Genomic DNA, 13,670 nt, shown 5'->3' with positions numbered 1-13,670 from the left:
CAACAATCAAGGTAAATGAAAATAATTTGATAGTGTGAATTTTGTTGATGAGAGGAAGTGCAAAGCAATATTATTTGCAAACCAGTGCCATCTAGTGGAAAATGTGTAATTTTCTTAAATTGTCCTGACTGGGCAATCTCTATTCTTTGTGAAATAAGACTACTGATTGGTGTCCTGAAAATTTTAGGCTGTTATTGAGAACAGTTAATTCTTTTCTCAAAAAAAGATAAAAGATTGCATAAAACAAAACCAGGAACAGAAATATTGGAAAATGCCAGGAAAGCAAAATTTCTTTACTATCCAATTATGTGAAATATGACATATTCAAGGAAAATTAGAAATTTACTTATAAATTAAAAAAAAGTAAGTACATTTTCTTCATGACATGTATTTATTTTAAACAGATTTATTGAGATATAATTCTTCTTCTTATCTTTTTTTTTTTTTTTTTTAAGGGATTGGTGTCTCACTATGTTGCCTGGGGCAATCTTGAACTGGCCTTAAGTGATTCTCTTGCCTACGCCTCCTAAGTAGCTGGGATTACAGGTGAGACCCACCACACCCAGTGAGTTCTAATTCTTACATCATACAATTCACTCATTTGATGTATTCAATTAAATCGTTTTTAGTACCTTCACAGCATTGTGCAAGCATCATCACAATCAATTTTAGAACATTTCATCACTCAATGACCAAATTGTTATATTTCAAATCATAAAACCTTTGAACATGAATTACATGTAACTAAAACACCTAAAAATGTCTGAGGTTTAAAAGAATGATTTTTCGTTAGTCTGCTTAATAGAAGAAACCAGGTGCTGGGCATTTGCAGATTAAATTTTTTTCAAGGCTTTAGAACATGTAGCCTATAAAGCACTGTTATTAGAATGTGCACACATGTTTGTTTCACATGAAATTCAGATTTTTTTGAAACTTTTTCTCCCTCAAATCTTTTCTTTTTAAAAATGAGAGGTGATATTGTGACTAATTTTTGAAATGCCAGGAGCAAATAGTAAATTTTTGTCATTATTTTCCAAACTCAAGTACAATGAGGCTTACTTAGTTGGTGATATTAGTCTTCATATGTTACATCAATTAACTAAAAATATTTCGCCCTATTTGCAAATTTTTTATAGGTTTTAAAACTAAGACTTATTGGTGATCAATTAGTAGCTTTCAGATTGTTGTATATGAATATGGTTCAGAGTTTCCATTTGACCCATCTGTAAGGCTACTGTCTACTGATAACGTATGCAATTACTTAGTCTGACCTGTGGCAGGCACTCAAGAAATGGTAGTCTCCTTCTTGAGTTTGCATGCCTTTGAGTTTGAGAATAATATCTAACACCTGATTTTTTTTTTCACAGTATGCCTGCTCCTTTTGATTCAACTTGATGACATACATCTTTTAAATGTGTAGATCACAGGACAAAATTCATAGATACCACTTAGAATAGTTTCATTAAAGCATCTGGTGACTGTGGCTATTTAAATTAAAATTACTTAAAATTACCTAAAATTAAAATGAATTATAATGAAAATAATTAAAAATTCATTTCCTCAGTTGAATTAGCCAGTTTCCGACAGCTCAAGAGCTATCCACAGCTACTGGACAGCGGGCACGCAGAGCCAAGCACTGCACAGCAAGTACAAGGCTTTAAGCCTCTGCGAGAGGTGAGATCCCACGGGATCTGGGGGCCAATCAGCAGTGGGACCGGGTCCCGGCTTGCCATTGGCTGGCGACCACTGGTCGCGCGCGTCCGGCTGCGCTTGCAGCCCAGGGCGTGAGGTGCTCTTTCTGGATCGCCAGCCTCGAAGTTGAGGCGTGGACTCTGGCCGGGTGGCTGTTCCAGGTGACTGCTGGGAGCGGGGGCAAAGGGAGGAACCGCTGGCCGTTTTTAATGCCAATATTAAAAAGTGTTTCATTAGCATTTCTCTTTTTATGAAAAATAAGACATAGCAATGGTATGTACCCACCTATTCCTCTTTAAGCACTCTCAGTTGGGTAAAAAGAAGTTGTAAGCATCTGCAGTGTTACAGATATTGTGTTCAACACAGGGTTGCCAAGTCACCCTTAAAAAGTAATTGTTGGCTGGGCGTGGTGGCTTACGCCTCTAATCCCAGCATTTTGGGAAGCCGTGGCAGGCGGATCACGAGGTCAGGAGTTCGAGACCAGCCTGACCAACATGGTGAAACCCCGTCTCTACTAAAAATACAAAAATTATCCAGGCATAGTGGTGCATGCCTGTAATCCTAGCTACTCAGGAGGCTGAGGCAGGAGAATCACTTGAACCCGGGAAGCGGAGGTTGCAGTGAGCCGAGATCACACCACGGCACTCCGGCCTGGGCGACAGAGTGAGACTCCGTCTCAAAAAAAAAAAAAGAAAAAAAAAGGAATTGTTAAACCTATAAGATTATAGATTTAATATTAATTCTTCTCCACTGTTCACCAATCTGTGACCGTAAACAAGTCACTTAATTTCTGTTTGCCTCATTTTCTACATCTATAAAAATAGAGATGTTAATGGTATCCATCTTACAGGGCTGTTGTGAGAACTAAATGAGTTAATAATATATAAAGTGCTTAGAATATGCCTGTCACATACTAAGCACATACAAATGTTTGCTACTGTTACTCTATTTAATGTTGAAATTACTTCATTCTTGGAAGAATGACCATTTTCATACAAGATGCCACATCTTTGCCTATTTCAGTGAGATCTTTCTTTTGAAATATGAAATGCTGATAGAGTGCCAAATGATTATAGGACAAAATGAATTCTTTTCATATTCTTCCTGTCCTTCTTAAGATATTCTATCCCTTGCTATCCTGCTCTTCCCTTCCTGCTATTACTGAATCTGTTGGTTTTAATGCACTTGGAAGAGGGTCATAGGTATTTGCACTGGCAGTATTCGTCTATGATTAGAGAGGGCAGAAGTAAACGTTTTAATTGTGATTAATGCTGGTAGTTTTAACAGTTATAATGGAAATATGTTACACGTGACTTTCATGTGAAATCTGTAGTTTATGAGTAAGGAAAGTTTTTTGTTTGTTTTTAAATGTCTGGTTTCCTGAATTACTAGTAACATTTACTTAGTATAAAAATCAATATGATTTTTCTTTTCCTTTTTTTTTTTGAGTCTTGCTTTGTCGCCCAGGCTGGAGTGCAGTGACACGATCTCGGCTCACTGCAACCTTCGCTTCCTGGGTTCAAGTGATTCTCTCACCTCAGCCTCCTGAGTAGGTGGGACTACAGGCATGCACCACCACACCCGGCTAATTTTTGTATTTTTAGTAGAGACGAGGTTTCGCCATGTTGGCCAGGCTGGTCTCGAACTCCTGACCTCAGGTGATCCAACCACCTCGGCCTCCCAAAGTGCTGGGATTACAGGTGTGAGCTACCATGCCCAGCCTCAATCTGATTTTTCTGCTTTGTATAAAAATTGGAAATAAAGATTATCTAGTTAGTGCTTAGATGACTTTTTTATGATACAAGCTTTATGGTTATGGTGAATGTATTTTGTGAAAAGGCCAAAAATGTGCTTTTGTGACTGAAGTTTTATCCTTTATGGTCTGTGCTCAAAGGCTCACTGAATTCTGAACCTATTTAGATAATTAATAGAACTGATAATTGAATGCAGTACTCTGAGTGATGTTTGAAGTTTTAAAGTAAGCTTCTCTTGGATAAAGTAAGTTTTCTTACCCGGCTTTCCATGAAACCTGAACTATTGGTTAATAGCTTAGTTGTTTTTGGATACTGCCTAAAGAAAACTATCTTCCCTTTACGTGGATTGTTGACACTGTTATGGGTTTCCACATAGATTTAAAGAAGTTAGGGAGAGCTGGTTTTGCAGGTTGTTGTGTATAAAGCATTGGCCTTTCTTGGAGCAGTAGCTAAGAATGTTTGTGTTATTCTGCCAATATTGAAGAATAAAGATTGTTTAAGCACAGTATGTTAAACAATTTATGAATTGTAGTTAAACAATATGTTTCTTCAATATTGGCAGAATAACACAAACGTTTTCTGTTTCTATTGATAGATGAATATGTGCTTAGGACTCTACTCTCAAAGAATTTGGTATTTTCATGATGTCTGTAGTAGTAATTCTTTGTGTTCAAATCCATCCCAAACCCCATCTCCCTTGCATTCATTCTTCACAGAACACAAAAACAGAAAAATGGAACCCAGACAGCATATTCCTTACTATATTAAAGTACACTTTTTTTTTTGGACAGAAACCGCAAGTGTTTATTGCAGAAATCTGGCCAAGGTCCCAGTTGGCTGGGCAGGTGAGATAGGGAGGGGTGGAGGAAGTGATCTGGCCCAGGAGCTCAGAGCTGTGAGGTGATATTGGGTGCCAGGCTGCAGGTGAGACCTATGCCATCAGGTTCCACATTCAGGGCCTTCATTATGCCATCCTGCACCACCATGGAGAACCTCCTGAGACATCGATAAAGTACAATTTTTTGATAGTTTGAACTTATTTTAATTTTTACATCATTTTAGATGGAGGAGGCATTTATTTAGTTATAGAATTTTTAACAGTCTCAACCAAAATATCTTTGTAAAAAATTTATTTTATATGTCTACCATCATACAGTAAGGTTTTTGTTTTTGTTTTTGTTTTTTGAGAGGGAGTCTCTCTCTCTCACCCAGGCTGGAGTGCAGTGGCGCAATCTCAGCTTACTGCAACCTCCGCCTCCCAGGTTCAAGCAATTCTCTGCTTCAACCTCCCGAGTAGCTGGGATTACAGGCGTCCGCCACCACACCCGGCTAATTTTTGTATTTTTAGTAGAGATGGGGTTTCACCATCTTGGCCAGGCTGATCTCAAACTCCTGACCTTGTGATTTGCCCGCCTTGGCCTCCCAAAGTGCTGGGATTACAGACATGAGCCACCGCACCCAACCCAGTAAGGTCTTTACTACTTAAAACTGTGTATTTTCCACTACATTAGTATTAAATGCATACTATTGCTGACTGAATTCAATAATGTTATTTCTGATTGCTTTCAGATAATGCTTGATCTAATCTGGTATCTATAGCTAAGAATGTAAAGTAAATGAGAAATTATGTTACATACAGGTTTCTATGGCTGCATTCTTTTCTGTATAATTTTTATTTTTACAGTTTGATTATTGTAGACATATAAATACTCATAGTAATATCATAAACACCTTTCCTATTTGTTCTATTCTTATTTTTAAATAAGGGGATGCAAAATTAGACCTATATGTTTTACATCATCTTTTGCACATGCACTTTTTAGAAATGAAAAGGAATATGATTGACCTGGATAAATTAATATAATTCTTTGAAGGCTGAAGTAAAACCCGTTTGATACCAATAGCAGTTTCTGAAGTAGCTATGGCTAGAAACTTAAAATAAGCCTAATTAATGAGATGATTGTCTTTATGAAATTGGATGTTATAATATATCTGTGTTTTTGAGCACTCATACCTTAAAGCTTGCATGCTTTAAAGGATATGTTTTTGTTTAACATCATCAGCATTCACTTCAGTCAAAATGATGGAATTCTTTTTTCTCCCCAGCTTTGAAAATCTAATATATATATATTTTTTGGTTTGTGGTTTTAATGTTCCATTGCAGAGCAACATGGGAGATGCTGAAGCAGGCAAGAAGACCTTTATTCAGAAATGTGCTCAGTGCCACACAGTGGAAAAAGGTGAAAAACACAAGACTGGTCCAAATCTCTGGGGCCTCTTTGGCTGAAAAACAGGAAAAGCACCAGGATTTTCTTATACAGAGGCAAACAAAAACAAAGGTAAAAACTAGCAGTTGTGGGAGAGAACCAGATACACTGTAGGAAAGAATAAAGCATATGATTTGGCATTATAATAATTTCCTAATTTGCAGCGTTAAAAAATGGACCACTCTTTACATATTACTGAAATATGGATTTATATCATAAGACCTGCATTTGGATAACTGATCATCCTTTTAATCAGAAGAATTAAGAATCTTGTATGGCATAGGTTTTTGCCTATACAGGGTATTTGATTTTAGGTAATACATTTTTCTTGAAAAAGTATAAGCTAGATTTTTAAAAAATCATATTTTAGTGGTATAATGGCAGTAGTGATTCTATTTGTAGTATTGATTTTAGCAGAGTGGGAGAAATGCTATATAGTTTGAAGCGTATATTCAGCATGTTTTTTTGTTTGTGGGAAGAGGGTAAAGTGAGACAGTATCTTAGGGTTAAGATCGAAGTGGTTGGAAAAGACTACACTATCTTTGCAAAGCAATTTGTCATTCCTGGATTAATCATATGGAGATTTATATGTGTACATCTATCTATCTATCTATCTGTCTAAGAATGGAAATTATAATATGATAATCCTGTTAAATATATATATGGTTTTATATATATATATCAGCTTTTTTGAGATTATATATATATATCAGCTTTTTTCAAAATAGGGTATAACTCTATTTGAAACTTTTCTTGGGGCCTAGCATATCTTATAGGTTGGCATTTCAAGTCACTACTATTTGAAAAGGATTTTATTTTATTTTTTATTTCTTTTTATTATTTTTATTGAAGTGAAATTTATATAACATAATTAGCGGTTTTAAAGTGTACAATTCCGTAGCATTTAGTGCATTCATAATGCTGTAAAATCACCGCCTTTCCCTATTTTCAAAACTTTTTGATCACTCCAGAACAACTGCATCCATTAGGTAATCACTCTGCATTCCCCCTTAACCCTATTCCCTGGCAACCACTAATCTGCATTCTGTCTCTTTGGATTTGCCTATTGGATCATATAAAAGGAATCATATAATATGTGACCCTTTGTGTCTGACTTCTTTCACTTAGCATAATGTTTTGAAGGCCCATCTAAATTGTAGCATGTATCAGTACTTCATTCCTTCCCCCCCACTGGAAATGTATATTTAACAACAACAACAACAAAATTACAACAAACAACCCGGAATACAACAGGTGGTACTGAGAAACTAAGTCTAATAATTTTTTATGGCAATCAACACTTCTTATGATGCTTTTCATTCCTTTTTATGGGTGAAATTCTAGTTATGACCTCTAGCTACATAATTCCAATCTCTGACTTTGTTATTACATGACCCCTGTGCATCTCTGTCTTTACATGACCATTTTCTCATAATGACACCAATCATATTCATAAGGACACCAATCATATTGGATTAAGGGCTCATCCTACACCAATATGACCTCATCTCAATTAATCACATCTGCAATGACTCTATTTCCAGACAAACTCATATTCTGAGTTACCAGGGGTTAGGACCTCAACATATCTTTATTTGGGGGAGACTCATAATAAAGGACTACTTTTACATATAAAATAAATACATAATTGGCCAAACATGGTGGCACACACATGTAATCCCAACACTTTGGGAGGCTGAGGTGGGAGGATTACTTGAGGCCAGGAGGATTACTTGGTCTGTAAGACCAGCCTGGGCAATGTAGTAAGACCCTGTCTCTACAAAAAATAAATTAGTTGATGGCTGGGCATGGTGGCTTATGCCTGTAATCCCTGTACTTTGGGAAGCCAAGGCAGGTGGATCACCTGAGGTCAGGAGTTCAAGACCAGCTTGGCCAATATGGTGAAACCCCATCTCTAAAAAAAAAAAAAACAAAACAAAAAACTTAGACCAGGCATGGTGGCTTACGCCTGTAATCCCAGCACTTTGGGAGGCCGAGGTGGGCAGATCACGAGGTCAGGAGTTCAAGACCAGCCTGGCCAACAGAGTGAAACCCCGTCTCTACTAAAAATACAAAAATCAGCCAGGCATGGTGGTGCACGCTTGCAGTCCCAGCTACTTGGGAGGCTGAGGCAGGAGAATCGCTTGAACCCAGGAGGCGGAGGTTGTGATGAGCCAAGATCACGCCACTGCACTCCAGCTGGGGCAACAGAGCAAGACTTTGTCTCAAAAAAAAAAAATTAGACAGATGTGGTGGTATATTCCTCTAGTCCTAGTTACTCAGGAGGCTGATGCAGGAGGATGCCTTGAGCCCAGGAGGTTAAGGCTGCAGTGACCCATGATCTCACAGCTGCACTCCCGCCTGGGTGACAGAGTGAGACCCTGTCTCAAAAAAACAAAAAAAAAAGAAATTAAGTAAATAAATTTATAAATACATAATTGATAAAGTACTTATACTAAAAGTACATTGAATAACATTTAATATTTGTCAAATCAGTAGTATTTTATCATCTTTTAAAATATCAGCATATTTATTATTAACACAAAATCATTGTATTTGGGAACTGCAAAAATGCTGGTACTAAGTACTGGTAATAATTTGGTCTTTGTCCTGGGTTCCTGGCAAGGAACCTCTAAAACCTTGGAATTTCTAGAGTGACAGGAGTATGTTTGTTATTATAGTTGGCCCCTGGGACCAAGACCTGAGTTTATGTTAATAAGATGAATCGCGGTGAACTTCCAGATAGTTTCAGAATGGGTGCTGACCAAACTGCAAGGACCAATCAGGTGATTTCAGAATTAAGGCTTTGAGCTAGATGAGTAAGTCTGACCTCTGGGAACAGAAAGGGGGTTGGAGGTTGAGTTCAGTCATATGGCCAGTGATTCACACAATCATGCCTGTGTAATGAAGCCCCATTTAAAAACTTTAGACACTTTCAACTGGAACTCTGTTTGAGCTTCCTACTTGGTGAACACATCCATGTGTTGGGAGAGTGATGAGACCTGATTCCACAGATAAATGACTCAGAAGCTTTTCATTTGGGACCCTCCCAGCTGTCACCCTATGGGTCTCTTCCCCTGACTGGTCCTGATTTGTATCCTTTATAATACAACTATAATTGTAAATATAGTTCTTTCCTGATTTCTGTGAGTTGTTCTAGTAATAAATTATTGAAGTCGATGAGGTTGTGGGAACCCCCAAATTTGTAGCCAGTTAGTTGGAAGTTTGGGTGGCTTGGGGGCCCCTGAGCTTGCAGCTGGTGTCTGAAGCAAAGGTACTATGGAGTCTGCGCTTACTGTGGGCAGGTAGTATTAAACTTGCATTGCAGTTATTGCAATAGGATTTTCAGTTGATAGACTACTGAATAGATCAGTTTTTAACTCATCTTCATTGTTAGCATTTATATAGCTTTTTAATTTTTAAAGTATTTCTCTATAGAGTCATTTTATTATTATTATCCTGTTATAAGCACAATTTTTGAACTTCTAATTTGTAGAGCAGTCTTAAGCCAATGTTGTTCCTCTAACTGCCAGTAGTTTGAGGAATTTATTCCTCAATAGCGTTGATTTGAAATAATATTAAAACTTATACCAAATATGCCTTTTATTATGTAGATTGTTGCCAATGGTTGAAAGCTGTATAAGGCTTGGGTTTAATATTATTTAAGAATTAGAAATAAAATTTCCCTAAATTGGATTATTTAGGTAATATTTGTGACTAATTTAAGGATATAATATTGTTTGTTAGTTCTGCTGATGAAATAAGAACAATAAGTAGCTTACTATGTTAATTGCACTAGGATTTTAAAGTAAGTTTACTTAAAACTAAACAAGGATTTAAAAAATATGTTAGCACAGCTTGGCTAAAAACAGACTTCAATAACTAAGAAGAACCAGGAAGTCAGTAGTTCAGTGTTAATAAAAATTGTGGTGCACTGTCAACCATATTTTATTTTTTTGTGTATGACCTTTCTGTTGCAAATAATTACACTATTTTTATTTTCAGAAGAATACAGAAATTCTCAATTTTAAAGATTCTTTGTCCCATATGACTTGTATAGAATATAGTTTTACAAAACTCATGATTATAATAATATTATATTATGTGGTTTTTAAAATTGTAGCAAAATATATATAACATAAAATTTACCATTTTAACCATCTTAACTTACAATTCTGTGTCATTTTAAGCACACACTGTTTTGCAACCATAACCACCATCCATTTCCAGAACATTTTCATTTTCTCAAACTGAAACTCTGTACCCATTGAATAGCCCCTGGCGACTGACATTCTGCTTTTTGTCTGTGAATTTGACTGCCCTAGGTACATAATACAAGTGGAATCAAATCATACAGTATTGGTCCTTTTGTGAGTGGCTTATTTCACTTAGCATAATGTCTTCAAGGTTCATTTATGTTGTAACGTGTTGAAATTTCTATCTTTTTAAAGACTGAATAATATTCTATTATATGTAGATAGCATTTTGTTTATCTATTTATCTGTTGATAGAGACTTGGGTTGCTTCCACCTTTTGGCTCTTGTGACTAATGCTGCTATGCACATGGGTATACAAATATCTGTCGAGTCCGTGTTTTCATTCTTTTGGGTATATACCCAGAAGTGGAATTGCTGAATCCCATGATAATTCTGTGTCTAATTTTTTGAGGAACAGCCATATCATTTTTCACAGTGGTTGCACCATTTTATGTTTCCACAATTCCATTGTGAATTAGAATACACAAGGGTTCTAATTTCTCCAGCTTCTCACCAACACTTATTTTCTGTTTTTGTGATAACAGCCATCCTAATGGGTTTGAAGTGCTATCTCATGTGGTTTTGGTTTTCATTTCCCTAATGATTGGTGATGTTGAACCATATATACTGTGTTTTTCTTTGTTCTTCAATTTTTTTTTTTTTTTTTTCTTGAGATGGAGTCTCACTCACTCTGTCACCCAGGCTGGAGTGCAGTGTTGTGATCTCGGCTCACTGCTACCACTGCATCCCAGGTTCAAGCTATTTTCCTGCCTCAGCCTCTGAAGTAGCTGGGATTACAGGCATGTGCCACCACATGCGGCTAATTTTTTTTGCTGTTGTTGTATTTTTAGTAGAGACGGGGTTTCACCATGTTGGCCAGGCTGATCTCGAACTCCTGGCCTCAAGTGATCTGCCCGCCTCGGCCTCCCAAAGTGCTGGGATTACAGGCATGGGCCACTGTGCCTGGCCGTACTGTATTTTTAAAAACATCAGTAAATGGATAAAATTTTTCTTTTGAGAATAATGTCTTTATAGTGCATTGAAGCACCACTTGCATTTTTGGGCAATGATAATTGAAGCGGGTTTTAGAAACAAATTGTTTGAATTAATTCATGATTTTTCCAGGATTCTATGCTAATAAATGGTGGAACTAGGATACAAACCCTGGTTTTCTTGGGCCTTTAAAGAAATCGTATCATGAGATTAGCATATTAGCTAAACTATCTTATTAGGGATTTAAGTCTTTATCTTTTGCTTATTGTCATGTCAAATTTTGTTAGTGGATGCAGTAGGAACACATTGAATCATAAATGTATTAATAACTTTAAAAATATTTTGAAATGCTTACATTATACAAAAATCCAAATAGTTCAAAAGAAATATTTACCATTATGCGTGGTAAGGAAATTATGTATGTCCACTTTTCCTGACATTCTCCTGTTCCTGTCCCTCTACCAACTAAATTTATTTGGCAATGTTATTCTTTTTGACAATTTTGATAGTCATATTTATACTTTAAAGAATATCCATGTGCCTCTACAATTAGATTGATCTGCATTAAGCAACATCTGCTTATCCTCCTCTATGAAGGATGAGAAAGCCAAAATATTTATACAATCTCCCATTTTTCATAGTCTCCAACTCTTACCACTTATGTATGTTGTTATTTCTACTCTGAGATGCCATATATCATTTACACCCCATGTAACCATAATTACCACAGTTGTTCTTAATGTTTGTTCTACATTTAAATAGTACCAGTGAGTGTTCCCAGATTTTACCATATTATCTTCATTTATCTTTTGGTTAGTGGATGGTTTTCTATTCATTGTAACAATAAGAAAGTATTACCAGAACTATATTGTCCCAGTTTTTGGATGTTTAAATACAGCTGGGGATTGTTATTACACTTGAATGATAATTTGGTTGTAAAATGATTGGGAGACATTTTAATTGCTCAGGATTTTATATGCTTTATGTTGAATTATTGTTTGGAGAAATATGAAACCAGCCTGTTGCCTTTCCATTATGAGTTACTTGGTTTTTTATTTTATTTTTTCCCCCTATGTTTCAGTAAAAGTCTTACTGAGAGTTAGCAAATTTGCTAGGCTATATCTAGGCCTTGATTGATCAATTTCACTATCTCCTGGGACATGCTGTATTCTTCCAATTGATAGATTCAGTGCCTTTAGTTTTGAAAGTTTTCTTGATTTATATGTTGTAATAGTTTTACTCTATTTCATTTGTTTTTTAAAAATCTTACTTGGGCCACCGGTTGTGCAGATCTTGTATCTCCTTTGTCTGAGTATCTTCTGTATCTGTCATTTGACCTTAGAGCTGATAGCTAGAGTGATCATTTAAAACTATTTTTTCCATTTCATTTTTATCAGTATTTTGAAGTCTGATTGTGCTAGCAGCAGCATTGTCCCTTTTTGCTGTCATTTATATGTTTCTGTTTTATCATTTTCTACTAGCGTCTTTGTAGCTCTATGATATGGTTTGGCTCTGTGTCCCCATCCAAATCTCATCTCGAATTATAATCCCCATAATCCTCACATGTCGAGGGAGGGACCGGGTGGGAGGTGATTGGATCATGGGGGTGGTTTCCCTCATGCTGTTCTTGTTACAGTCTTTGAGTTCTCACGAGATCTGATGGTTTTATGAGTGTTTGGAATTTCCTCCTTCACACTTCTCTCTCCTGCCACCTTGTGAAGAAGGTACCTTGCTTCCCCTTCATCTTTCTCCATGATTATGAGTTTCCTGAGGCCTCCAAGCCATGTGGAACTGTGAGTCAATTAAACCTCTTTCCTTTATAAATTACCTAGTCTCGGGTATTTCTTTATAGCAGTGTGAATGGACTAGTATAGTAAATTGGTACCAGGGGTTTGGGGCACTGCTATAAAGATACTTAAAAATGTGTAAGAGATGGCCGAGCACGGTGGCTCACACCTGTAATCCCAGCACTTTGGGAGGCCAAGGCAGGTGGATCATGAGGTCAGGAGATCAAGACCATCCTGGCTAACACGGTGAAACCCCGTCTCTACTAAAAATACAAAAAATTAGTCAGGTGTGGTGGCATGTGCCTATAGTCCCAGCTACTCAGGAGGCTGAGGCAGGAGAATTGCTTGAACCCCAGAGGCAGAGGTTGCAATGAGTTGCGATTGCACCACTGCACTACAGCCTAGGTGACAGAGCAAGACTCTGTCTTAAAAAAAAGAACAAAATGTGCCACTCCAGTTTCAACTATGGCTAACTGGGTAATGGGCAGATGTTGGAACAATTTGGAGGGCTCAGAAGACAGGAAGATATGAGAAAGTTGGGAGCTTCCTAGAAACTTGTTGAATGGTTTTGACCAAAATGCTGACAGTGATGTGGACAATGAAGTTCAGGCTGAGGTGGTCTCAGATGAAAATGAGGAACTTATCAGGAACTGCAGTAAAGGTCACTGTTGCTATGCGTTAGCAAAGAGACTGGCGGCATTTTGCCCCTGCCCTAGAGATCTATGGGACTTCGAACTTGAGAGAGATGATTTAGGGTATCTGGTAGAAGACATTTCTAAGCAGCAAAGCGTTCAAGAGGTGACAGAGCATAAAAGTTTGGAAAATTTGCAGCCCGACCATGTGGCAGAAAAGAAAAACGTGGGCCAGGCGCAGTGGCTCAGGCCTGTAATCCCAGCACTTTGGGAGGCCGAGGCGGGCGGA

The 13,670-nt window shown here is 37.2% G+C and overlaps 1 protein-coding gene across 1 annotated transcript in view; it reads left to right on the top strand.

Moving 5' to 3' along the window:
- The first annotated feature begins 1,702 nt into the window (after window positions 1-1,702).
- The window catches only part of LOC134728681 (probable 3',5'-cyclic phosphodiesterase pde-5), a 99,717-nt gene continuing 87,749 nt past the window's right edge, over window positions 1,703-13,670 (top strand). Inside the window, exons 1-2 of the mRNA XM_063595087.1 lie at window positions 1,703-1,853; window positions 5,611-5,785. Of these exons, the coding sequence (XP_063451157.1) occupies window positions 5,624-5,785 (162 nt within the window). The 5' untranslated portion in view covers window positions 1,703-1,853; window positions 5,611-5,623. The remainder of the gene's footprint in view (window positions 1,854-5,610; window positions 5,786-13,670) is intronic.

Source organism: Pan paniscus, chromosome 13, assembly GCF_029289425.2.
Source record: "Pan paniscus chromosome 13, NHGRI_mPanPan1-v2.0_pri, whole genome shotgun sequence".
Classification (NCBI taxonomy): Eukaryota; Metazoa; Chordata; class Mammalia; order Primates; family Hominidae; genus Pan; species Pan paniscus.
This window is presented reverse-complemented; position numbering and strand designations above follow the sequence as displayed.